This window comes from Rhinatrema bivittatum, chromosome 11 (genome assembly GCF_901001135.1).
Source record: "Rhinatrema bivittatum chromosome 11, aRhiBiv1.1, whole genome shotgun sequence".
Lineage (NCBI taxonomy): Eukaryota > Metazoa > Chordata > Amphibia > Gymnophiona > Rhinatrematidae > Rhinatrema > Rhinatrema bivittatum.
In genome coordinates, this window is record NC_042625.1 from 58,134,346 (window position 1) to 58,161,850 (window position 27,505).

Below are 27,505 nucleotides of genomic sequence, written 5' to 3' on the forward strand. Positions count from 1 at the left end.
TACACTGCAGATGCAAAGCATGCAGGGTAAAATGATGGAACATAGCTTACATTCTCCAGCCCCCCCTGACCCCACCCTTCTAACTCTGCAGAGAAAATTATGCTCACTGTCAGCAAACTTCAAAGGGGTCTTCTCTGCAGGCAAACATTCATTTAACTGCAGAGAATCCTTTGAAAATTGCCCCCTAAATGCTGAAGAAATAATAAATCACAACCTACAAAGATCCACTTTTCTCCACAACCACTATAGCTGCAATAACTCTGCATTAAACTATACAGTGTATTCAGTAAGTATTCAAGACTCCTTCACTTTTTCCACATTTGTTTACAATACAGCCTTGTTCTAAAGTGGATAAAATGCATTCTTTCCCTCCTCAATCTACGCACAATACTGCATAATGACAAAGTGGAAATCAGGTTTGTAGAAATTGTGTGCAAATTAATTAAAAAAAAAACATACCCACACATAAATGGAAATATCACATTTACATAAGTATTCAAACTCTTTTGCTTATGACGCTCAAAAGTTAAGTTCAGGTGCATCCTGTTTCCATTGATCATCCTTGAGATGTTTCTCCAACTTGATGGAATCCACCCGTGGTAAATTCAATTAACTGAACATGATTGGAAAGGCACACAACTGTCTATATAAGGTCCCACAGTTGACAGTGCATGTCCAGAGCAAAATTAAGAGCCATGAAGTCAAAAGGAATTGTCTGTAGACCCTCTGGGACAGGTTTGTGTCGAGGCACAGATCTGGGGAAGAATACAAAAAAATTGCTGCAGCTTTGAAGGTCCGAAAGAACACAGTGGCCGTCCATCATTCTTAAATGAAAGAAGTTCAGAATCACCAGGACTCTTCCAAGACCTGGCCGCCAACCCAAACTGAGCAATCAGAGAGAAGGGCTTTGATCAGGGAGATGACAAAGAATCCGATGGTTACTCTGACAAGCTCCAAAGTTTCTGACATGAAGATGGAAGAAACTTCCTAAAGAACAATCATCAGGCCTTTATGTAGAGTGGCCAGAAGGAAGCCACTCCTCAGCAAAAGGTATATGACAACTCACTTGGAGTTTGCCAAAAGGCACTTAATTTTATTTCTCATGCTCTGAGAATCCTTTATCTAGTCTGATGAAACCAGGCTTGAACTCTTTGGCCTGAATGCAAAGTGTCATGTCTAAAGGATCTAGATGCCACTCATCACCTAGCAAATACCATCCCTACCATGAAGCATGGTGATGGTAGCACCACACTGTTGGGATGTTTTTCAGCTGCAGGAACTGGAAAACTAGTCAGGATTGAGGGAAAGATGAACGGAGCAAAGTATAGAGAGATCCTTGATGAAAACCGCTCCAGAGCACTCTAGATATTAGGCTGGGGGTGACAATTCACTTTCCAACAGGATAAAGACCTGAAGGACACAGCCAAGGTGTGGCTTCAGCACAAGTTTGTGAATGTCCTTGAGTGACCAGCCAGAGCCCAGACCTGAACCCGATCGAACATCTCTGGAGAGACCTGAAAATAGTTGTGCATCAAAGCTCCCCATCCAACCTGACAGAGCTTGAGAGGATCTGCAGAGAAGAATAGGAGAAAATCCCCAAATCCAGGTGTGCCAAGATTTTACTGTCATACCCAAGAAGACCTGAGGCTGTAATTGCTGCAAATGGTGCCTCAAAGTACTGAGGAAAGGGCTCATTACTTATGTAAATGTGATTTCATGTTTTTTTGTTTTGTTTTTTATTAATTTATACAAATTTATATAAACCTGATTTCACTTTGTCATTATGGGGTATTGTATGTAGATTAAGGAGGGGAAAAATGCATATTATCCATTTTAGAATAAGACTATAATGTAGCAAAATGTGGAAAAAGTGAAGTCTGAATACTTTCTGAATGTATTGTAGATATCATGATTCATATGTGCCAAGTGTTTAATCTGCACACAAGCAAACATTGTGTATGCAAAAAGTTTTGTATTACATAGTATTCCCTTCAGAGATTCGAGACAGCCTTGATATACTTACTGTTCTTTCATTTCTACGTAGTCCTCATCATCTTGCTTTGCCAGATCTGTCTCACTTGCATCCTCTGTATCTGAAAAAAAGAAGTTAAAAGAGACTACTCAGCAGTAAACTATCCCTTCCAATACAAAGTCCCATGCATCTGTTCTTGCTGATAAAGAGAATGAAATACAAGAATAAATGGAAGGTACTATCTCTTACAAAGAGAAAACTAAATGCACAACTACAAAATAGGGAGCTTGAATCAAATGAACCAATTAGATGACAGTACTGCAGACAAGGCCCTGGATGTTATACAATAAACTAGAAATTAATACAAGTCAACAAGTCAGCTTTATACATTTTGTTTAAAATGATGTAGAAGCATGGTCCTATATACAACTCATTAAATCCTGGTGTTCCAAAACAGCAGATTAAATCAGAAGAAATAGGCCCATTCTGCTCTCCCTCTCCCGCTGACCTCTACTCCACTTGTCATGCGTATCAGATGTCAACACGGGGCCTGGAAGCCTGTGCACATTTACAAGCTTTCATTCCTCCTCTGGCATGGGCTTCCAGTTAGATCAGAAACCTGTGCATTGGGCCAAAATCTCTAAGCATGCACTGACTCACAAACCCTTCACTGATTATCACTGCTGCTTTCCCACTTTAAGAAAGGAAAGAGGGTGAGGGAGAAGGAGAAGCGAAGTCCTCTAATGCGTTTTTGAAATAGCGTCTGGGGCTATGTACATTTTTAATGAGTTAAAATGGGTCATATTTGAAAATAATTTGAGAAGTGTTGCATTAGGGGGATTGATTTACCCCACTGATTTTGGTCTGTTGGAAGCAGATAGCAGCATATTACTGGGACTTTCAAATATGTCATTCATAAAGGGCACATTCAACAGCTATTTTGGTATATTTAGAAGCACTCCAAGAATTATTGCAAGGACCCAAATAAAGTTATTTGGAGTAAGCAAGAGGTTGTGACATCTGTCTTCTCCATTATCAGGCCTAACTCCTGCTTCCAAAAGCTAATTTACTTAACTTGATATAAGAACAAAAGAACATGCCATACTCTGTCAGACCAAGGGTCCATCAAGCCCAGCCTCCTGTTTCCAACAGTGGCCAATCCAGGCCATAAGAACCTGGCAAGTACCCAAAAACCAAGTCTATTCCATGTTACCATTGCTAATGGCAGTGGCTATTCTCTAAGTGAACTTAATAGCAGGTAATGGACTTCTCCTCCAAGAACTTATCCAATCCTTTTTTAAAACCAGCTATACTAACTGCACTAACCACATCTTCTGGCAACAAATTCCAGAGTTTAATTGTGCGTTGAGTGAAAAAGAACTTTCTCCGATTAGTGTTAAATGTGCCACATGCTAACTTCATGGAGTGCCCCCTAGTCTTTCTATTATCCAAAGAGTAAAAAACCGATTCACATCTACCCATTCTAGACCTCTCATGATTTAAACACTTCTATCATATCCCCCCTCAGCTGTCTCTTCTCCAAGCTGAAAAGTCCTAACCTCTTTAGTCTTTCCTCATAGGGGAGCTGTTCCATTCCCCTTATCATGTTGGTCGCCCTTCTCTGTATCTTCTCCATCGCAATTATATCTTTTTTGAGATGCGGCGACCAGAATTGTACACAGTATCAAGGTGCGGTCCACCATGGAGCGAAACAGAGGTATTATGACCATTTTCCCGTTTTATTCACCATTCCCTTTCTAATAATTCCCAACATTCTGTTTGTTTTGACTGCCGCAGCACACTGAACAGACTATTTCAATGTGTTATCCACTATAACGCCTAGATCTCTTTCTTGGGTAATAGCACCTAATATTGTGAAACTATAGCATGGATTATTTTTCCCTATATGCATCACCTTGCACTTGTCCACATTAAATTTCATCTGCCATTTAGATGCCCAATTTTCCAGCCTCACAAGGTCTTCCTGCAATTTATCACAATCTGCTCGTGATTTAACTACTCTGAACAATTTTGTATCATCTGCAAATTTGATTACCTCACTTGTCGTATTTCTTCCCAGATCATTTATAAATATATTGAAAAGTAAGGGTCCCAATACAGATCCCTGAGGCACTCCACTGCCCACTCCCTTCCAGTGAGAAAATTGTCCATTTAATCCTACTCTCTGTTTCCTGTCTTTTAGCCAGTTTGTAATCCACGAAAGGATATCGCCACCTATCCCATGACTTTTTATTTTTCTTAGAAGCCTCTCATGAGGAACTTTGACAAATGCCTTCTGAAAATCCAAGTACACTACATCTACAGGTTCACCTTTATCCACATGTTTATTAACTCTTTCAAAAAAGTGAAGCAGATTTGTGAGGCAAGATTTGCTTTGGGTAAAACCATGCTGACTTTGCTCCATTAAACCATGTCTTTCTATATGTTCTGTGATTTTGATGTTTAGAATACTTTCCACTATTTTTCCTGGCACTGAAGTCAGGCTAACTGGTCTGTAGTTTCCCGGATCGCCCCTGGAGCCCTTTTTAAATATGGGGGTTACATTAGCTATCCTCCAGTCTTCAGGTACAATGGATGGTTTTAATGACATGTTACAAATTTTTACTAATAGGTCTGAAATTTCATTTTTCATGTATACCATCCGGTCCAGGTAATTTACTACTCTTCAGTTTGTCAATCAGGTCTACCACATCTTCTAGGTTCACCGTGATTTGGTTCAGTACATCTGAATCATAACCCATGAAAACCTTCTCCAGTATGGGTACTTCCCCAACATCCTCTTCAGTAAACACCGAAGAAAAATCATTTAATCTTTCCGTGATGGCCTTAACTTCTCTAAGTGCCCCTTTAACCCCTCGATCATCTAACGGTCCAACTGACTCCCTCACAGGCTTTCTGCTTCGGATATATTTTAAAAAGTTTTTACTGTGAGTTTTTGCCTCTATGGCCAACTTCTTTTCAAATTCTCTCTTAGTCTGTCTTATCAATGTCTTACATTTAACTTGCCAAAGCTTATGCATTATCCTATTTTCTTCTGTTGGATCCTTCTTCCAATTTTTAATGAAGATCTTTTGGGTAAAGCAGCTTCTTTCACCTCCTCTTTTAACCATGCTGGTAATCGTTTTGCCTTCTTTCCACCTTTCTTAATGTGTGGAATACATCTGGATTGTGCTTCTAGGATGGTATTTTTTTTAACAATGACCACGCCTCTTGCACACTTTTTACTTCTGTAACTGCTCTTTTAGTTTTTTTCTAACTATTTTTCTCATTTATCAAAGTTTCCCTTTTGAAAGTTTAGCACAAGAGCTGTGGATTTGCTTATTGTCCCCCTTCCAGTCATTAAATAAAATTTGATCATATTATGATCACTTTTGCCAAGCGACCCCACCACCGTTACCTCTCTCACCAAATCCTGTTCTCCACTGAGAATTAGATCTAAAATTGCTCACTCTCTCGTCGGTTCCTGAACCAATTGCTCCATAAAGGTATCATTTATTCCATCCAGGAACTTTATCTCTCCTGCGTGTCCCAATGATACATTTACCCAGTCAGAGCATGAGTAAGCCCAGCAAGTCTCCCTTTTGACCACACAGCTCCTACTATTTCCTATGGGAGGAAAATTTTAAAATTTCTATTTCTCCTATGATTAGAACAGCAGGATACAAATCAGGGAAGACAGGATTCAAATCCCTGTCACTCCTTGTGACCTTGGGCAAGTCACTTTAGCCTCTATTGCCTCAGGTACTTAAGATTGTGAGCCCTCTAGGGACAGGGCAATAGCTACAGCACCTGAATGTAATTTGCTTTGAAGTGCCTGAAAGGTGGAAGATAAACAAAATAAATAAATAAAAATCATGGTAGCTGACCTGCACCACACTATTTCTATACTCTGATTCTATTGGCAAAATCGGAAAAGTTTTCCTTTTGGAATTATTTCTTGTGGCCTTTAAAGAAACATTATCAGAAACAGCCCTCAAAAGTCCTGTCCACAAGCTTACTAAAAGCCTTAGCAGTTTTGTAAGCAGAATTCCTATGCAAAGCTGCTGCTCAGATGCAGTGGTCCAAAGCATTGCTTGGCCACCAAAAAGAACCACCACTGCAGCAACTTGAAGCATCTCTCTGGGCCACAGAGAGTAAGAAGCTGCCACTTCAGTGGCCCACGGCAGCCTCCTGATACCAGGATTAAGAGTTAGGAGCTGCTGCTGCGGCAAACCAAGATAGCCCCTTCATGCCAGGCCACATTAAACAGAAGTATCATTGTGGACAGGGAAGTTGAAATAGAACAGAACAGAACAAAACCAAAAAAGAAAAAAAAAGAGAGCAAATGAGAAAAACAAGCCTGTCTGAATGAACGAAGGGAATACATCATTCTAATAAAACTTGAGCTGTTGCTAACTGGTTTTAAGTGGAATTCTTGAGGGGTGACCTCAATAGCCGCAGCACTTAAGCTTATACTGCTCTGAGAAGATCAGCTGAAAGAAAGGGAGTCGCTCCTTAGCACAGATGAAAAGCATCCCATGCTTATTTTCTACACCTAAACAGCAGGTTATATAAAAGGACTATAAAGAGAGTGATACTTTCCTTTCCATTTGTTTAAATAAGATGGATATGCATTTTAGAAATATCTCAGTGGTTCTAAGTATACTTATACTCTTTTATGCATGTTTTAGGCAACACCGAGCCTCCAATAACAGAATATTTCTTCCCAGAACAGATTCAGAGGAGCTGATCAAGAGAGTGTCTGAATAGACTGACCAGCGCTCTCATCTCCCACCTGTTTACAAAGCTGTAAAAAAGAGCCAAACTAGAACTGGTGACCTGCAAGCTGGAAGACAGACACTTAGATGAAGAGTTAGCAAGGCAATATGAAGGACAAATCCAGCAACAGAAAGCTGACTGTTCACAGGAAGGAACAGACCATGCCCTCAAAACAGAGAATTGGCTGACCTATGAGTGGAAACCTGACTGATGCTGGTATTTAAACCCAACTGAGAGTGAAGCTACAACAGCTCCTAGGAATGCTTGTTTCCTACTGCTGTAGCTTTTACTCCTGCCTGCTCTATGAATTTATGTTAGAAATTGCCTATTGGGTCAGACCGAGAGTCCATCAAGCCCAGCATCTTTTCAAACAGTGGCCAATCTATGTTCCAAGTACCTAGCAAGTAACCAAAGAGTAAATAAATCCATGCTACTAATGCCAGTAATAAGCAATGTTGAGTGAAAAAGAATTTTCTCCCATTTGTTTTAAATGTGCTATTTGCTAACTTCATGGCGTGCCCCCTAGACCTTGTACTACCTGAAAAAGTAAATAACCAATCCAAATTTACCTGTTCTAGTCCTCTCATGATTTTATAGACTTCTATCATATCTGTCTCTTCTTCCCCAAGTTGAACAGTCCAAACCTCTTTAGCCTTTCCTCATAAAGGAGCAGTTTCATCTCGTTTATCATGTTGGTCACCCTTCTCTGTGCCTTTTCCAGTGCAACTAAATATTTTTTGAGATGCAGCAACCAGAATTGCACACAGTACTCAAGATGCAGTTTCACCATGAAGCGAAACAGAGGTATTAAGACATTCTTCGTTTATTCACCATTCCTCTCCTAATAATTCCTAACACTGTTTGCTTTTTTGACCACCACCGCACATAAAACCAAGAATTTCAAGGCATAGTCCAATAAGATACCCAGATCTTTTTCCTATATGGTAGTCCCTAATATATGGATCCTAACAGTGGCGTGCAGTGATATTTATAGTAGGGGATTCAGTCTTGCTCCCTCAGTCCCCCTTCTCCTCCCACATGCACTGCCCGTCCTCCCTCCCTCCCTTCCCCGGTCTACAGCAGTCTCACTCCCTCAAACCCCTCTCCCCTAGATTCAAAAGACACATGGAACCAATATTGCTTTAGTCCTGTTGTAATATGTAATGGGTGTTGGCCTGGCCCTCAGAAAGCCATGAATAAACAGTTACAATATAGTAAACCTCCCATACAAAAAACAGCATAAATGCCAGCACTCAAATTTCAACCTTATCTATGAAAAGGCAACACTGTAAATATTACATCAGTCTCTAAAACACCAATATACCTCCTATTTAGAAAACAAAACGAGCCAGGCTGACTAAAATACCTGTAAAATAAAAAAATCCATGTACCTAAAAATATTGTATAAAAGCTTTTAAAACTACTTAAGTCCCTTCTTCAGATGTCAGATCAGAGACATTTACATCTAAAGCCGGGTCCTATATTGTCTCAGTAACTCAGTATTTCTGGATAACACTTACATAGATCCATTAAAAGCTATCATAACCTGCCAAGAATACAGTTTACCCCAAGAGACAAATCTGCCATTTCAACACAATATTAACTTCCAGGTCTCAATAGCAACCCTACCCAGGAAAAAGCAGCATTGCAAATATTACATTTGACCCTAGAAGATTAATACACCTTCTACTGAAAACAGAACAAGATATACTGCTATAGACCCTAGAAACTAGTAGAATCCCTCACCTCGATCACACATACAGAACACAGACAGACTTTTAACAAAGGCAAAATAAGAGACCGACAATCAAAATAAAAAAATATAAAACATCATAAAAGTAAAACCATACTAATAAGAATAAATTTTAAAACTGATGAATAAATCATCCAATAATTAAAACTCATAAAAAAGGTTTAAAAAATGTCCCAAAATACCAATATAATATTTCAAAACAGCAAACATATCAAACAACATCCAATAATGAAACTAATAAGGATTTTAAAAAATCTCCCTATCTTCATACCTGGGATGTTTCAATTTCCAGCCACTCTGAGAATGTTCTGGATTGGGGATGGAGAGCTGTACAAACTATCCTCTCACTCACACACAGGCACTCACTCCCTCACACACATATATCCACACACAGGCTCTCCTCCACACACAAACTCAAACCCATATGCATTGGCTCTCACCCACCCACCCACACAGGCTCACACCCATACTGCAATCACCAATCCACACATACACACTGGTAGACACACAGGAAAGAGCAGCATACCCCATACACATAAGCTGTCACCCACCCCTCCTCCCCCCCCCCCCACCACACACACAGGATCTCACCCATAAACATGCACCCACATAGAGGCAGTCATGCACCCAAAACCTCTCAGTCATATATACACACACATAGGCTCTCACCCAGTCACACACATACAGCCTCTCACCCACCCAGGTTCTCACCCCCACCTACACAAAAGCAGTCACCTACCCACCCATCCCCACACACACAGCCTCTCTCATACACACAACCACACAGCCTCTCACCCACACATACACAGATCTCATCCACCCACAAACACACACCCAAGCTCTCCCTCATGCACTCAAGTAGTCATACAAACACAGGCAATCACACATACACCCCCATCCCCACACACAGGCTCTCACCCAGCCACTGGCATCCACCCACACAGGCTGTCACCCTCCACACACACATACAAGCAGTCATCCATACACACAAAGAAGCAGTCACCCCCCAACCACCCACACAGGCAGTCATACACACTCACATGGGGCCTGGGTCTCTTCTTCAGCCGCCAGCAGGATGGGGTCCGTTGGTGGCCATTGTTTCCTCCTCCTCTCTTTAGCTGCCAGCATGATGAACTCCGCTGGCGACTGCTGCATCCTTCTTCTCTCTGCAGCTACAGCAGGATGGGGTTGGCTGGCAACCTCTGCATCCAAAATCTCTCTTTAGCCACTAGAGGGATGGGATTCGCTGGCGGTCACTGCATCTTTCTCCTCTCTTTGGTTGCCAGAAGAATGTGGTCCACTGGTGGCAGGACTGGGGAGGAGGCAGAGCTTGGACGGCTTGGTTCCCCCCCCAACCAAAAAGGCATTCCACTACCCTTGTTGTACTGTATCCAGTTTACAACACAGTATTTATTTATATATATTCCACTTTTTAGCACTTCAAAGCAGATTACATTCAGGTAATGTGAGTATTTCCCTATCTCCAGAGGGGCTTAAAAACTAAGGACTTGATTTACTAAGGCTTTTCTCCCACTGTGTCTTTGCGAAAAATGCTTAGTAAATGCTTTGTAGCTAAGGCAACAGAGAATAAAGTGACTTGCTCAAAGTCACAAGGAGTGGCAGTGAGATGTGAACCCTGGCTATTAGCCTGCTGCTCTAATCGGTAAACTAATCCTTCACTCCTGTTTCAAGAAGAAACTAGCAAAAGTTCACACAAGAGTTATAAAGATAATAATATAATATGACCTGTGACCTTAGGCTAAAAGCGCTAGGCTTATCTAACCTGTAAAACATGTGGCTGACAGATAACTTTAAAACAGTCCTAAAAGGGAATTACAATGAGGCTAGTGATCAATCTTCAGTCTCATGAAGTAAAGGGACTGAAGCAATGGGCTAAAATTACTCAAGATTAGGTTAAGATATTAGGGAGAACTTTCAGTCAAACACTGCAACAGGTTATCTAAGGATATGGTAGAATCTTTGTTATTTAGATTTTATTTATTTATTTTTAGATTTTTTTATACCGGTGTTCCTGTATGGAATACAGATCACATCTGTTTACATTGAAACAGAACATAAATTTTTGCCTGGAGGCATTACATAAAACAAGGTTATGGAACTTGGAAAAGGGTAACTAGATCAAAATTAACATTGTAATGTAAACATATTGGCTAACAAGTCTCATTTAGCAGTATATTTAGTTGTAAAAGTAATTTATATAAACACGGTTTGACTGGAATAACAGGCAGAGTGGATTCTTTGCTAGTACCTATGAATGCAGAAAGTTGGAAAGGCGTGAAAAAAAAAACGTTTAAGGAAATAAGGACAGTCGCCCAATACAAGTAACGAGGGAGAACAACTCAAGTATACCTTCTACAGTTCAGCACAACCCCTGAACTCCATGAGCGCACCCACCTTCATCGGACTCGCGGCCCCGGAAACTGCGATCATCCTCCTCCTCGGCGCTTTCCAACTCCTCCTCATCATAATAATCTGCGGCGGACGGGGAGAGTAGACTGGCCGAAGTCATCGCAGAGCCGGAGACAGGGGGAAACTTGGTAAGGAGCAGGAAACCACCTCCCTGAACAACGGCCCCCTCTCCAGGGCGGCACCGTTGAGGAGCTACCTGAGCTCTTACGGGATAGATCACGATATCACCTATTATCGCACCCGGAAAGGATTTTTCTGAATACATAAACAAATTGGAACTTGCTGCTACAAACTGTTTTCCAGTTGTTTCGTTTCATAGATTCCTCCCGCTCTGGCTACACAACCACCTCACAGCAACGGGGTCCTCAGACTCTCACTACTACCGCTTCCGGCAGTAAGAAAGTAAGTCTACGCCAAACGCCTGAATCGCTGCTAGGAAACAAGATGAGTTTAAGGATTTATTTAAGTAAATTACTCGATTTATTTATGCAGAACTGCTGTTCCTTCAGATGACTCCTTGGTGAGTAGGCTTTGAGGTTTTTCGTGCGCGAAAGCTTTGATATATTGCGACAGGCGATTGTTTGTGAGAGCTTGAACGGTTCGGGTCTTCCAAACTTCGTTTTGTAGATCCAGATAACTTTATTGGCATGACAATTTTATATTTGTTGCCAAAGTAATACAAAAAGTGATTTAAAATAAAAGAGAAAATATTTACAAAATAATGGTAAGAATAAAATTACAGAGTACAGAAATGACAATTCCCAGGTTCTGATGCTGTTCCTTTTTTGTTCTTGGTGCCCGGTCACATTACATTTCTGGCTTGGTGACAAGCATTTTGCTGTCGTAGTAACTGTTTTCTGGTTTCATCCAGAATAAAGAGTTTTCCTTTCTCGTTCTTTTTTTGGAAGACTTTGATTTTCTCTTTCAGCTTTGGGGAAATATGTATTTCTGATACATTAGAATCTTAAATTGAATCCTTTGGACATGCGATAATCAAAATTCTCCTTAAGATAAGGTGTAATATATTCATACTGCAGCCATCCGGTGAGAAGTTGTGCCTCAAAATTCTGCACTAACTGTAAAACATGAATAGAAGATTTAGGTAAGCTAACATACAGAGCATTACAGTATATTAAAATGTTCAGGAAGCAAGTTTTTAATGTTTGTTTACTTTTAGTGATTTCATTTACATTTTAAACCTGTGTTGTTAAGTGTATCTTATGTATGTCACTATGTGCTCCACATTGAACATAATATGGAATTTGCAGAATATAAAAGATGCTAATAAATAAACACAGCCAATAGAAAACTCTTCATCACAAATATAAAATCATTTTTTAATGCACATACTTCAGTCGACATAGCAATCTTAATTCAGCATACCCAAGACATCAAATTTATGGAGTCAGAGCGAATTCTGAACTCTATAAAGGAGTCTACAAGAAAGAGCCCTGGAACACCTTAAGGGACCGGTTTTAGATATCTGGCCCGGTCCACCTTAAAGTCCAACCCAGAAGGGAATCCTGGTCACAGGGCGTTTCCTTAAGTATGAGAATAAGAGAGCAGAAGTAGGAAGGAACAGGAAGGTGATAGCCTAGAGAAAGAAGCAGATAATGTGCGAAGGCTGTCTAGGTTTAACTTTGTAACTTTGCTTTAAAGGGCTGTTAAAGTATGCAGATCTTTTTCCTGCTTTTGTTTGTGTTGATAATACAAAAGTTTTATTAAGAAAAGGTCAGAATCCAGACTGCACCGGCCTTTGGCACTCTCTCCAAGTTAGGCTTTAAAGGGGGTTTGGACAAATTCATGGAGGAAAAGTCCACAATTTGCTATTAGTCAAGTTGGCTAAGGAAATAGCCACTGGTTATTATCGGTATTAGTAGCATGGGATCTATTTGTTTGTATACTTGCAAGGTACTTGTATCCTGGATTGGTCACTGTTGGAAACATGATTCTAGGCTTGATGAACCCTTGGTGTGACCCAGTAAGGTAATTTTTTATGTTCTTAAGGGCCATTCCCACAGTGTCACATATGGTGGCAGCACTGGGATTTCTGTGCTAAACACCAGCACAAAACTGAGACCCACACCAATTTGGAGGTGTGTGTGTGGCCTGGCTACAGTGGCAACCCAGAAGTTAAGTAGAGTGTGCTAAGGGGGTTAGCTCTGCCCAGACAGACAGAGAAGTATAGTAAGATGGAATTGGATATGCTAGGTTTTTCTTTTTTTTTCTTAATTCCGTCGCTGAGACAAAAAAGAGAGTTTGTTTTGTGTTCCTGAACAGGGCAGCAGCCCTCTAGGAAGAGAAAATCCTCTACTACGCTCTGTGTCTAGAGTGCACAGGCACCACCAACTTTAAAATGGAGTGTGCCATGCACCACCAACTTAAGAAGCTTTCGCGTATTCTCTGGCTCTCCCCCCAGAACAATAAGTACTGCTGCCCACCACTAATGTTCCCTCTAAGCTGCACATGAAAAGTTCTGCGCTCACACATGCGTGCACTCTAAGTTGCACATGAGCATTTGTGCAGCAAGCCTGAGTGGGCTGTGGTGGAGCTCATATCGCCACAGCCCAAAGTGAAGAAGAGGCTGGTGTGGCAGTGGCGAAACCCATCCCACCATGGCTCAAAGTGAAGAGAAGGCCGGCGAGGCCATGGGAGTGCCCATCCCGCCATGGCCCAAAGTGAAGAGTTTGTGTGTATGTGCATGTGTGAGGATGTTTGTGTGAGAGCTTGTGGACATGTGTATATGCATGTATGAGAGCCTGTATGTGTGAGAGTCTGTGTGCATGTATGTCTCTATAGGAGGCTGTATGCATCTGTATTTAGAGACGGTATGTGTGCATATTGTGTATCTATGAGAGCCTGTGTGCATGTGAGCACATGCCAGTGAGAGCCTATGTGTCACACACAGGCTCTCGTACAATGTGTATGTGAGGAAGAGAGAGCCTGTATGTGTGAAATCATTGCCATGCATATGAGAGGGAGAGTGTCTGAAAGAATAAATGTTAGTATGTGTGTGTGTGTGATGGAAGAGAGAAGATAGTTTGTGAGGCCCTACCTCCCTAATGCACGATAATCTCAAGATAACTGGAAGTCAAAAGATGCTAGATAACCTGCTTCAGGCCTACACCCCAGCATCTGATATGGATTGGAACCAAGGCATTGCTGAGAGTGTGTCATCCTGCAAGAACATATGTCACATGTCCTCCACAGGAACCAAATGCATGTGATCAATCTCATACTACATCAATACCTAGAACTGATGCAGTAAGAGAGAATTCCAATAACATGCCACACAACAGCATCCCACAAGCACTTCATCACCTGAAAACTCAAGTATCAGACAGATCAGATTTGTTAAAGTACATGGCCAATTGTGAGCTTGTCAATTCGAGGCTTGCTAAGGGGGTTATTTTCTAAACCCTTATCATGTGTGTTAGGGCCCTAACGCACGCGATAAGGCCATATCTCATGCGAAAAGGGCCTTTTTGCATGCAATATGATGCAAATTAAGGGGAGGGGAGGAGTCAGGGCGGAGTCGGCAGTGTTTTCGCTGCTGGCAATAATGTTACTAACATTATCGTTGGCAGTAGCGCGCTGAATAACTACACCTTTTATGGTGTTGCTATTCGGTGCGAAAGCCAGCAGCCGGTACACCGCAGTGGTGCGAAGGCTGCGGGCTTTCGCAGGCCCTTCGCCCCCCCCGCCCCCCGTTTTCGCAGGATTCACCATTTTGCGAAAGAATGGTGAATCCAGGCCTAAGTTTGACAATCATCCTGAGAATTGCAGATCATGGAGATCTACATTCAAAAATGTCATCAAAGATCTGAATGTCACCACTAGTGAAGAAATGTCTTTATTTATTTGAAGAATTTCTATACTGTTAATCAAAGGTTCAATGCTGTTTACGGTTAAAACACCCATAAAATTATCCAAAAAGGGCAAAAAAATATATACAAACATATCTAAAAACAAACAGTATAAGAACATAAGAAATTGCCATACATGCTCAGACCAAGGGTCCATAAAACCCAGCATCCTGTTTCCAACCATGGCCAATCCAGGCTACAAATACCTAGCAAGTACCAAAACACTAAGCAGATTCCATGCTACTGATGCCAGTAATAGCAGTTGTTATTCTCTAAGACAAGTTGAAATAGCAGTTATCATTGACCGTTTTAAAATTTGTTGATTTTTAAGTTATCTAATTTAAAGTTTTCTTTTATTTTTAATATTATTTTTATTATTTTATGTTTGTCTATCTAATTATGAATGTTCTTTGTAACCCGCCCCGAACCTTGGAAGACGTGAGCAATAAATACAAGTTAAATAAATAAACAATGGATTTCTCCTCTAAGAACTTATCCAAACCTTTTTTAAACCCACCTACACTAACTGCACTAACCACATCCTCTGGCAACAAATTCCAGAGCTTAATTGTGCGTTGAGTGAAAAATAATTTTCTCTGATTTGTTTTAAATGTGCTATTTGTTAACTTCATGGAGAGCCCCCTAGTTCTTCTATTATCTGAAAGAGTAAATAACCAATTCACATTTACCTGTTCTAGACCTCTCATGATTTTAAAGATCTCTATCATATCCCCCCCCCCCCCTCAGCCATCTCTTCTCCAAGTTGAATAGTCTTAACCTTTTTCGTCTTTCCTCATAGGGGAGCTGTTCCATCCCCTTTATCATTGAAGTTAGCATGTAGCACATTTAAAACTAATCGGAGAAAGTTCTTTTTCACTCAACGCACAATTAAACTCTGAAATTTGTTGCCAGGGGATGTGGTTAGTGCGGTTGGTGTAGCTGGGTTTAAAAAAGGTTTGGATAAGTTCTTGAAGGAGAAGTCCATTACCTGCTATTTATCAAGTTGACTTAGAAAATAGCCAGTGCTATTACTAGCACCAGAAGCATGGGATAGACTTAGTTTTTGGGTACTTGCCAAGATGCTGGGCTTGATGGACCCTTGGTCTGACCCAGTACGGCATGTTCTTAATCCCCTTTATCCCCTCAGTCAACTAACAGTCCAATCGACTCTCTCACAGTTTTCTTGTTTTGGATATATTTTAAAAACATTTTATTATGAGTTTTTGCCTATGTGGCCAACTTCATTTCAAATTCTTTCTTAGCCTGCCTTATCTGTGTTTTACACTTAATTTAACAATGCTTATGCTTTTTCCTATTTTTCCTATTTTCTTCAGATGGATAAAAGTAATAAAATGAAACACATAAATGCAATTAAAAACATAATTCATCTAAAAAACTTGAAAAAATTTAAGACCTAACTTCATTGCATGATATCAACAGACACTTAGGCTCTTATTTCATTTAAAGATGTTAATATACATATTATCCAATCATTAGAGAAAGGCATAAAAGGCTTGTTGAAATAAGTATGCCTTTAACAATTTCCTAAACTTCAATAAAGAACATTCTTCCTTAATCTCTCCAGGTTATGAATTCTAGAGTTTTGGGCCTTGCATAAAAAGGAGCTTCTCTCGAAACTCATCAGGCTGGATCTGTTAGTGAAATGGAGCGAGTCCTCAGAACGTGCACATAGGTCTGTCAATGATGTGGCAAAAATTCATTGGTACCATGACAGCCCTGAGGCCACTGAAGATGCTATCCTTAGAAAAATGGAGAACTTTCAAAAAAATTGTAAACAGAGACAATCAAACTATGAGAACTTGGAAATTTGCTCTTAGAACTGGAAAAGGCGAAGGCTGATCCTGATCCATATCTGCGGGGCCTCAGTTTCCTAGACACTGCTCATGGAATGAAGCCAATTGTGTAAAAATTGCTACACAACCTGCAGGAAAAATTGGTTTCCTTAAGCTCTACGTTTTCTCCAGGTTCATCCAGGATCAAGCAGTTGCAAGAAATGATCCAAGTTTCAAGTTTGGCCCATCAGATGACATCTCAGATATGATCAGTGCAAACCACACTCGAGATGGAAGATCAAGGTATGATAACATGAAAAAATCCATATCTGTACACAAAACAGAAGTGTCTCACTAAGCACCTCCCGTTTCCCTCTCTACAACAAGCAAGAGGGTAGAGGACCCAGACAGACAATGACCTTGTAGGATAACCAGGTAAACCTTCTAGGTTGGAGACATATGCCACAGTTGCAAGAAATGATCCAAGTTTCAAGTTTGGTCCATCAGATGACATCTCAGATATGATCAGTGCAAACCACACTCGAGATGGAAGATCAACTAAAAGGTATGATAACATGAAAAAATCCATATCTGTACACAAAACAGAAGTGTCATTCACTAAGCACCTCCCGTTTCCCTCTCTACAACAAGCAAGAGGGTAGAGGACCCAGACAGACAATGACCTTATAGGATAGCCAGGTAAACCTTCTAGGTTGGAGACATGTGCCACACTGACTCCAGCCTTTTTTCTTAAAGATTCCACTTTATTTATAACATATCTGGCATTCACAACATGTAAACTGTTTACCTCCAGCAGTATAGCTCACAATTTCATTTTAGGAAGAGATGTGACAACAGTGCCTTCTCCTGGAGACTGCGGGGCCTGTCTATTCCTGGCTGGGCCCACACTCTTATTCCTGACCACAAAGTTCTCTCTCTCTCTCTCTGGCTTTTAAGGTGGACCAGACTGGTCTCGCACAGATTAAGGAGGGTTTTAGGGACACTCCTTCACATACCCTTCCCCTCAACTCGAACATGTCAGGGCAAGCACTCCTACTCACTCTGGATCCCTTCCAGGGAAGTTACATTTCTTCCCCATATGTTCTTTCTGGCCTCTTGCCAGTTAAACTTAGAGTAGGGGCTACAGGGTCATTCTCTTCCCCTCTTACTAGGGTTACCCTTACCAATCCCCAACTGCCCAGTGTCCACTCATAGTCCTTTATATGAGTCCATCTAGAGCTCCTCTAGCAGGACACTCTTGTTCCACTTGGGTGCTCCAGTTGCAATTTTTCTCCTTGTTCTGTAACCTGTACTTCATCTCTCACTGTCACAGGCTTCATCTCTTTCCCTATTTTCACTACCGCATCTTCTGACTTTTCTGTTTCGTCTGCCCACTGTGCAGCACCTCCATCTGGCCACTGTGCAATGCCTTTACCTGTCCACTCTCCAGTGCCTTCATCTAGTGCTGCTTTCGTCAGGCCAATCTGCACTGCTTCTTTCAGGACAATCTGTGCTGCTGCCTCCAGGCCAGTCTGTAAAGCACCACCATTGTATATAAATATGGTCCTTCGTTTTCAGTTTAAATTGATTTTCACCCATAAATTCATAAAGTCCACCGCCAACCTAATACCCTCAGGACCATCAGGACCTTATTGATTGTTTAAAGTAACCCTACACGTTCTCTGTTCAATACTATCTTTATTGTTTAATATAACAACCTTTTTGATTGTTTAATGTAACACTACACGTTCTCTGTTCAATACTATGTTTATTGTTTAATGTAACGCCTCCCGGCGATAGTTGTGTTATATGGAAACCGACTTGATTTGACATATATATATCAAGAAAGTCGGTATATAAAAACCCTAAATAAATAAATAAATAAATTCCTGGATTTTTCCAAAAGTGACAATCGATTTAAAACAATTTTTCACCCTAATTTTAGGCTGATTAAAGAGCAACCCCAGATCTGCAGATGCAGTGTTTCAAGGCCTTCAGTAACTACTGGAAGCCAGTATGGGACAAAGTACCTGCAGCATTTCAAGTCCTTCCCCCACCAGTGCCGCTGATGGTGTTTCAAGTGTCACCTTCCCTCCCCCCCCCAAGGCAGCCAAGTTGCCTGCTGCTTGGCACTGCCAATGCAGCATTTGAAGCAGGCCATGCCCACTAGAAGTACTTCTCGGCAGGCTTCCTGACCCCGCACAAAAGCAGAATTACAGTGCTGCAGATTGCGGGAGCCTCAGTAATCATGCTGTCAAAATAGAGAGCAGAAACCTGGAGCCATCACTAGTAAAGATGAATGCTGTTGCAATGGTGGGGAAGAGGGAGATTCTCAGGGGTATGGGGAGTGATAGGTACATACTAGGCAGGGGATGGGGAATGCTGCTGAGTGGGTTACTGGAAGAATCTACTTGATTTATTGTCCTGGCTTTTGTCCAGCAAAATAAACTCCAATATTTACTCAGAACGAGTCACATTTTTCCACTGATTTTCTCCTGTTTTATAATAAACCATAATAAATTCCTGGGAAAATTTTAAAAAATATAAACCAAAAGTGAAGGTCCCTATGTATAAGCCACCGTCAATGCAGGTTCATTTACCTGGCCTTCATGCTCTTTTCCTGCAGCTCTGGCGCTTCTCCAGCTTTTCCTATAACACTGTCCATAGGCTTCTCTTTGGGCCCAGCACATTTACTATCATTATCTTCCTCTGAACTTTTGTGCCACTGGAGGGTAAAGCACTGTCAGGTGATTTATACGGCTGCTATCCTTCCTCGGCATCCAGGTGCACTGAGCTCTTCCCTGGCCTTACTTCTGATAGGCTGTCAGTTAGGAATGCAAACCTTGTTTCCAACTCTATCTGTTACGCCCGTTGGTCGCAGACGGCTGCAACTGCTGTTGCTCACCTCTTTCTTCACTTCCCTGACTCTGTGGGGTAGACTGGCAGCCTCCGCCAGCTGCCAATGGCCCGCCTACTGCTCCCAGGCCTCCCGGGGCAGCATGGACGCCACCGACCGCCATCTTGCCCTTAGACGCGCGCGGGCCAGTCTTAAGCACGTCATGGCGGGAACCTCGAGGGCGTCCCTTCCAGATGACGTCATCCCTCCAGAACATTTAAACCAGCTGGCCCTGCCTACCGACGACTTGGCAAAGAGATCCCGCCTTGCTAAATCCGCCTTGCTCTCAGAGGACCTGGTGTTCCAGTTCCTGCTTCCTGGCATAAACGTCTCGGGTACCCGCTCCTTGGGGGCCCTCTCCACATCTTGGCTATCTGCTCCTCAGAGGGCCTATGCTTGGGACTTCTGCCTGCTCTGTTCCCCGGGGCTTCCCTGGAACCATTACTACTCTTTTCGTGAGTACCTCACTCTGCGGAATACTTCCTCTTCTACCGAGGACCTCTCTGGTGTACCCCGTTTCGCGGACCATTACCATCTCTATGCAGGACTCCCTCGGGTGTATTACCTGCTATTAAGTTGACTTAGAAAATAGCCACTGCTATTACTAGCAACAGTAACATGGGATAGACTTAATTTTTGGGTACTTGCCAGGTTCCTATGGCTTGGATTGGCCACTGTTGGAGATAGGATGCTGGGTTTGATGGACCCTTGGTCTGACCCAGTATGGCATGTTCTTATGTTAGCTGTCAGCTCAGTGTGCTGCGGCGGTCAAAAAAGTAAATAAAATGTCAGGAATTATTAGGAAGGGAATGGTGAATAAAACGGAAAATGTCATAATGCCTCTGTATTGCTCCATGGTGAGACCGTACCTTGAATACTGTGTGTAATTTTGGTCGCCGCATCTCAGAAAAGATATAATTGCAATGGAGAAGGTACAGAGAAGGATGATCAAAATGATAAAGGGCATGGAACAGCTTCCCTATGAAGAAAGGCTATAGAGGTTAGGGCTGTCCAGCTTGGAGAAGAGATGGCTGGGGGGTCAATAAAATCTCGAGAGAGTGTTAATGGCAGCATATAAGGTTAGTGTGTATGCTGCCATTAACACTCTCTCGAGAATAAGAGAAGTGCATATATTTGAAAACGTTTTAATTGCAGGAAAAAAGTATAAACTAAAAAAAAAGTGAATATTGTAAGGACCAATGATTATATATATAACAAGGAAGGTCTGTTGACCAGCAGTGCTTATTATGATGGTCCAACTATTTTTGGTGTGTTATACGTGGGAACAACTGTTTATATTGGAGATATATTGAATATAATACGAGACCCAGATAGATATTACTATAACATTATCAGACCAGCCACCAAGACAATGCTGCTTATGTCTCGTATAAACACTGACATTATAGACTATAGCATGTTTTTAACAGTTCGCTGATTGCTTAATGTTTAAAAATAGTGGTATCTATGATACTAAGTGGGGAGTATTCTGCTTTCACAGAGTATTTGAAAATATATATAAGTGTTTCCTTGTTATACTGTCACTCTATATAATCTTATTGGTATTGCATAGCTTGGGTTCTCTACTTGTTGTAGAGCTCTCTCTCTCTTGATTGGTTGTCTTTTAAATGATTCTGAAATCCTTATTGGATCTTTCCTGTTTTGATTTGTTTCTCTGTCTGCTTTCTTTTGCCTGCTCTCATTGATCCCTTGCCACTAGGAATGCCTGGGACAGTTTGCTTCCTGTGATTTCCTTCACTTGGAACTGGCTCTCTGCAGGCTAGCAGCTCCTCTTGACTCTTGTTTCAAGCTATGCAGAAGCATTGCTTTTCACCATTCTGCAGTTTCTATCTTGGCTCCAGTTGACTCCTTCAGATTACTGAGCTTCCAGACAGAACTTATCACAGCTGTGACAGTCTCTTTTCTGTGAAGTTACTCTTGATGCCTTCTCATTCCATGAGTGTTTGAACTGTTCATTATTCAAATAAATGTTGTTTTGTATTCAAGAACTGAGTTTTCTTTGGTGTTTGAAACTGGGAACAGGGTTAATCTCTAAATGTTTAATTAGTTTTCAACAACATATAAAATTAATCCAATCATAAAAATATGAAACATGATTGGCTCCACTGGTTGACACTTCCCAGTATCCCAATCCTATGACAGAGTAATAGTTCCCTTTAAGTAAACCTCAACTCCTCCCTCACGAGCCCTTCACCCCCTGGCAGTCACACAATATAGGGAGCTCCAAACCTTATCTTATCCTCTTTCACTAAACTTTATATTAATAGTATATCTTACTGTTAATGTTGGGGTTTGGGCTTAAGCAAGGGTGTGGTGAACATCATCTCTAGGACAGGCGCAGGAAGGCAAAGCTGGAGCTATGTGTGGATGGTCCAGTGAGGCTCAAACAGGAATAAGCACAGACTGTGCTGGAACTCAGGGACAGACTGAAGCTGCAATGGAGCTCTGGAGCGAGGTGCAGGCTGGACTGGAGCTTAAACACTGGAAGTGGAACACAGGAACAGAGTGAAGGTAGGCATAGAAAAGGATGCAGGTAAGTGAGGAACTGGAACACAGTAACAGAGTGAAGGTAAGCGTGGAACTGGAAAATGAGCTGAGTGCTGGTAAGGGTGAAACTAGAGTACAGGAACAGTGCAGGTAAGAGTGGAACTGATTGCAGGTAGGAGTGCACTGGAACAACTGGGAGCTGGGTGCAGGAAAGTGTGGATTAGAACACAGGAACACAGTGCAGGTGAGAATGGAACTGAATGCAGGTAGGAGTGCACTGGAACAATTGGAACAGACTGGAGCTGCGTGCGGGTAAACGTGGAACTGGAACAGGGACTGGGACAAGACAGGACAAGGACTACACAGAACATAGAACATGCCCGAAGAAAGAGTAGGCAAGGAAAGCCCCGAGGAGCAAGGCAGGGAGAAGCTTAGAAACAGGGAGAGACCTAGAAGTCTCAGGGCTAGGCCAGAGGTTAGGAAACAGGAGAGACCTGGGAGTCTGACAGGACAGAGGGTCAGGGACCACGGGACAGGCAAGGGAACCAGGAAACAGAAGGCCAAGGAACAAGGCTTAAGGCAAAAATAGTCAGAAGACTTGGAGGCCATGCAGAGAAACAAGGAAAGGCCTTAGAAGGCCATAGAGTGAGAATGGCTAAAGCAGGGAGCCAAGGAAGACTCGATGCCGAAGCACTGAGGCATGGGAGAGGCAGAATTAAGTTGTGGTGCAGGCAGAAGAGAGGAGCTTGGCCAGCCAAGGGCGAGAGCTTGCAGAGGTCCTTTGATGGCACAGAGGCCAGGAACCAAAGACATGCTGATAGTTTGGAGCCAGGCTCACCAGGGTCCTTTGGTAGAGGGAAGGCTGTGCAGCGGCCATAAACACAACAGTTAATAATCATTAAGAACTAGACTTGGAGCTCTATGCAGTAGGGATATTGGTCCAAAATTAGTAAAAAGATTTTTTTCTCTGTGTAGATCAGTCAAAGACAATAAGGTTTAACTGACTGTCTAGGCACTCAAGCTAACAAGTGAAGAGCTGAGGACAGTACAGTTCTCATCCAGGTCATGGAGTCATAGACACACGTTTTTGATGCAATTACCACTTTCTCTTTTTCCGGAGGCATTCCTTTAACATCCATACTCACTCATTCAAGGGGGAAAAAGAGAGGCAAAGTTGAGAATTCTCTAGCTCAGCCATTCCTTGCATTTTCCACCTAGGTACAAACCTGGAGTCTAGAATGGAGAGCCGATTGGCAGGGGTGCAGCCCCTGGTGGTCTTACATGTTTACCATCCTTATAAAACCAGGCTGATTTAAATGTGTTTGTTCCATTTTTTTAAATTCTGGTTTGGTAGTAAACACTTCCCTTTCTAGTCTGTGGAGAATTGCATTTATATCTATTACAGCTTGTTCAGTATCCTCTGGGGAGGGGGTGTTTGATTTTAATTCTTAGGAGAGTAATATTCTGGTATTTCACTGCTAGCCTCTCTATGGATTTGTGATATTTTCATTGTGTTGTTCTCACTCATGTACTTTGGAGAGAATCTGTGAAGGCTTCAGTGTGGGGCATTGGATGCTGGTATTTGTTTTGATCTATTTTATGTATTTATTTTCCCATTTACTAAATCACCCTACACTGAAGACTCAAGGTGATATACAAAAACAAAATTACATAAATATAATACAAATTATATTTCTTTTTCACAAAAAATAAAAAATAAAAAGAGTAGTAAAATAAACATAAAAATCAACTAAAAGCCTGAAGAAATAGTTAAGCCTTACCTAAATTGGTTTCTGGTCACTAGACCATTTGGCCTGTGGTCTACCAGTTATGCTATTAATCTCTTTGATGTCCAGATCTGTTTTGGCATAATCGATACTATATCTTTGTACTGAGTTAAAAATAGATCTACCTAGGGAGTTATGATGGCAGAAAAGTACCAAATGTTCCATCCAGTCGGCCCAGCACATGGATGTGCGTGCGCGCACACGTTCTAAAATCTACCCTTAAGAGATCATATCACCTCGGTGCTCCTACAACTCCATTGGCTCCCCATTACTCAAAGGATCCAATTTAAGATTGTGTCCTTAGTAGTCAAATCTCTTCAAGATGACGGCTCAGTTTATCTGGCCAAAAGATTATCTAGATATGTTCCTTCATGCACTTTGAGGTCTGCTAAAAAGGGTCTTTTAATTACTCCTATACCTAAAGATGTAAAACTTCAAGTTTCCCGTATGCGGGCCTTCTCCACCATCGGTCCTGCTCTATGGAATGGATTGTCCAAGGAGTTGCAGGAGATTACGGATTAGAAATTGTTTAAGCAAAACTTAAAGACAGGCTTTTTTCAATTGGCCTTTTCCTGACCTAGTGTATTGGTAATTTGTTTAGTTATTGTACAGTATATATATATATATTATTTATTTATTTATTTTTGGTTTTTATATACCGGAAGTTCCTGTATAAAATACATATCACTCCGGTTCACAGGTAACAGAGATAACTACCGCCGTGTGGCGGTTTACATGTAACATATCAAACGATTTACATAGAACATATCAAACGATTGATTTATAATAAGTAGAAAACAAACTAAGTTCAACTTTGAACACATAAATAAGGCAAATAATAAATAGGGTAAATAAATAAACATTGCATTAATGCTATAGGACAGTGGGTTGTTATGTATTATGTTATGTATTATGTATTATTATGTATTATGTATGTATTACTGTATACCGCTTAGCATCATTGTCTTTATCGGTGTTATTTAATTGAAAAAAGTTCTTATATATAGTATTTATTAATTATGGAATACATTTAACAAGGCAATCAACCATATTAGCAAACTTCCATGAATATTTATCCATTATAACATCCCCCACCTCCCATACCATGACAGTTCACTCTAGAACATTTCAGTAGATGTTTTAATTAGATGAAATAGTTCAATGTTGTTGTTTACATCATTTCAGTAAAGGTACTCAAACAGATATATGATTTTGCATCATATCTCTTTGAATTGCAGTGAGCTAACTCATATAATGTAAGGACCACAGCCTGTGTATTACTATTAGTTGTGCTGGTGGCTCTGGTCTCTTCCAATGTGCCTGATACCTCACAACAGCACATGATTTACCAATCATTTTGGTCTCCTCTTGCCTGCAGTCCAGGTACTGTGACAATAAAAAGATCTTAGACGTCCAGGAAATTTGTATGGAAACTTATGTTTTTGACCATTCCTGCTATATTCCTCCAGTAGGATGCAATACTTGGACAGGTTCACCAGTTATGGTAAAACGATCCTTCTTGGCCACATTGTTGCTAACATACAGACGGGTAAGTCAGATATATATTATGGATCTTATTTAGAGTAAGAAACCATTTATACAGTATTTTATAGTTCAAGTCCACTACTGCTGATGATAAGAGCGCACACATGTTATAAAATCTGATGACTGCGCGCACAAACGCACCAGATTTTAAAATCTGCATGTGCAGGAAGGGCACATTTTTTATTACTATGCGTGGCGACGCAATTGAGCCTCCCCCAGTTCCCTACTCCCCTACCTAAACTTCCTCCCTCTTCCCCTCCCCTCCCCTCTCCTCCCCACCCCCTAAACCCTTCCTGTCTACTTACTTTTTTTTGTTTTATTACTTACTGCTCCTCTGGAGCAGAAGTAATCTGTGTGCGCCAGCCAGCTGCCAGCGCGCGCTTCCCCGGGACAGAGTATAATGAAGCTGTCCCGCCCCCGCCCTGCCCCTTTGGTGAGGCCCAGCACTTGTGCGTGTACCGCGGTTTATGCGCATGGCTGGGCCTGTTTTAAAATGTGCGCTGCACGCACAAGGTCCAGCCACACACGTAAACCCTGGTTTTTACGCGCATGGCTGGGCCTGTTTTAAAATGAGCGCAGCACGCACAAGGTCCAGCCACACACGTAAACCCTGGTTTTTACGCGCATGGCTGGGCCTGTTTTAAAATGTGCGCAGCACGCACAAGGTCCAGCCACACACGTAAACCCTGGTTTTTACGCTCATGGCTGGGCCTGTTTTAAAATGAGCGCAGCACGCACAAGGTCCAGCCACACATGTAAACCCTGGTTTTTACGCGTGCATGCCTTTTAAAATCCAGGCTTTAGGTAGTACAGTAACACCTGCCAAGCTCATAGAGCTTGGTAATACTGGATTTTCTAGCATTGAGTTACATACCTTCTAAAGTTGTGGAACTAATAAGTCCCTAAACATTTTATAAAACTGTCCGGTATAGCCATCTAATCCAAGATATGTGTTTATTTTTAGGGACGAGATTGCTATATCTATTTCCATACTTGTAATATCTCCATCCAATATCTGGGCAACTTCTGAGGATAAACTCGGCATAGTTACTTCTCTCAAGTAACAATCTAAATCCTCTTTTTTGATGGAATGTTTAGCCACATATAGTTCTTGATAAAGTTGTACGGATCGATTTCAGATTTGGTCATTATCATATAAAACAGTCCCTCCTACATCTTTAATTTTCAAGATCTGAGTTTGAACAGTTTTTTTTTTTTCATTTGCCAAGCTCATATCTTGCTGGGTTTATTAACCCATTTAAAATATTCCTGATGGGTCATGTCTAGCTTATATTGAATCTCCTCGCAAGTTAAAGTGTTTAATCTACGTCGTTTCTCATCTAATTCTGTAAGGGGTCAATTTTAAGACCCAAGTGCGTCCATGTGTGCGCGGTTCCCGGTGCACGCACATGGACACGCCAATTTTTTAACATGCGCACATCGGGGCATGCATGTTATAAAATAAGGGTCCCGCGCGCACATACACACCGCATTTTCATATCCGTACGTGCATGTGCCGGCGGATGGCCTGCTCTGCGTGCGGGGGAGGGGGAAATTTTAGAAAATTGGGAGGGAAGTTTCCTACCCCTAACTGTTATTGTTTGAAAGGTTTTAGGTGGACCCTTGGACACTGTGGCTGCTGACCACGCCCACGGGGGGAAGTCCCGTGAGGGCCACAGGTCAGGCTCAGCACAGATAGACTTTTATTAACAGTATTGAGGAGCCACCAACAATCTAGTGATCTGTTGAACAGGACACTTAGTGGACTCGCCAGCAAATCTCTGAGCTCCTTCAGCACCCTGGGGTGAATTTCATCTAGCCCCATGGCTTTATCCACTTTTATTTTTCCTAGCTCCTCCCATACTTCATCGTCTGTAAATGGCTTGTCATCAGTGCACTTCCAACCACAGCCATGTTAATCAGCGGTGGTCCATCTCCTGGGTTTTCTGTGGTGAAATTCTTAAGTTTCATGATCTTAACTTTTGCTACCCCATGTTCAATGTAATTGCTCTCTCTGAGGCACCGTTACTGTTACAATGTTAACCGTTTCTTGTTTCTTGTGCTCTCTCTGAGGCACTGTTACTGTTACAATGTTAACCGTTTCTTGTTTCTTGTAATCCCTTGTTCAATGTAATTGCTCTCTTCTGAGGCACTGTTACTGTTACTATGTAAACCG

The 27,505-nt window shown here is 41.6% G+C and overlaps 1 protein-coding gene and 1 long non-coding RNA gene across 2 annotated transcripts in view; one reads left to right on the plus strand and one right to left on the minus strand.

The window, feature by feature from the left end:
* SUDS3 (SDS3 homolog, SIN3A corepressor complex component) overlaps positions 1–27,505 on the minus strand; it is a 195,851-nt gene that overhangs the window by 165,949 nt on the left and 2,397 nt on the right. The window contains 2 exon segments of the mRNA XM_029619816.1: positions 2,024–2,093; positions 10,920–12,010. Coding sequence (XP_029475676.1) covers positions 2,024–2,093; positions 10,920–11,199 — 350 coding nt within the window. The 5' untranslated portion in view covers positions 11,200–12,010.
* Positions 11,905–25,613, plus strand: LOC115100844. Its single transcript, XR_003859195.1, has 3 exons — positions 11,905–12,036; positions 16,386–17,158; positions 21,210–25,613. It is a non-coding gene; the product is annotated as an uncharacterized LOC115100844 (long non-coding RNA).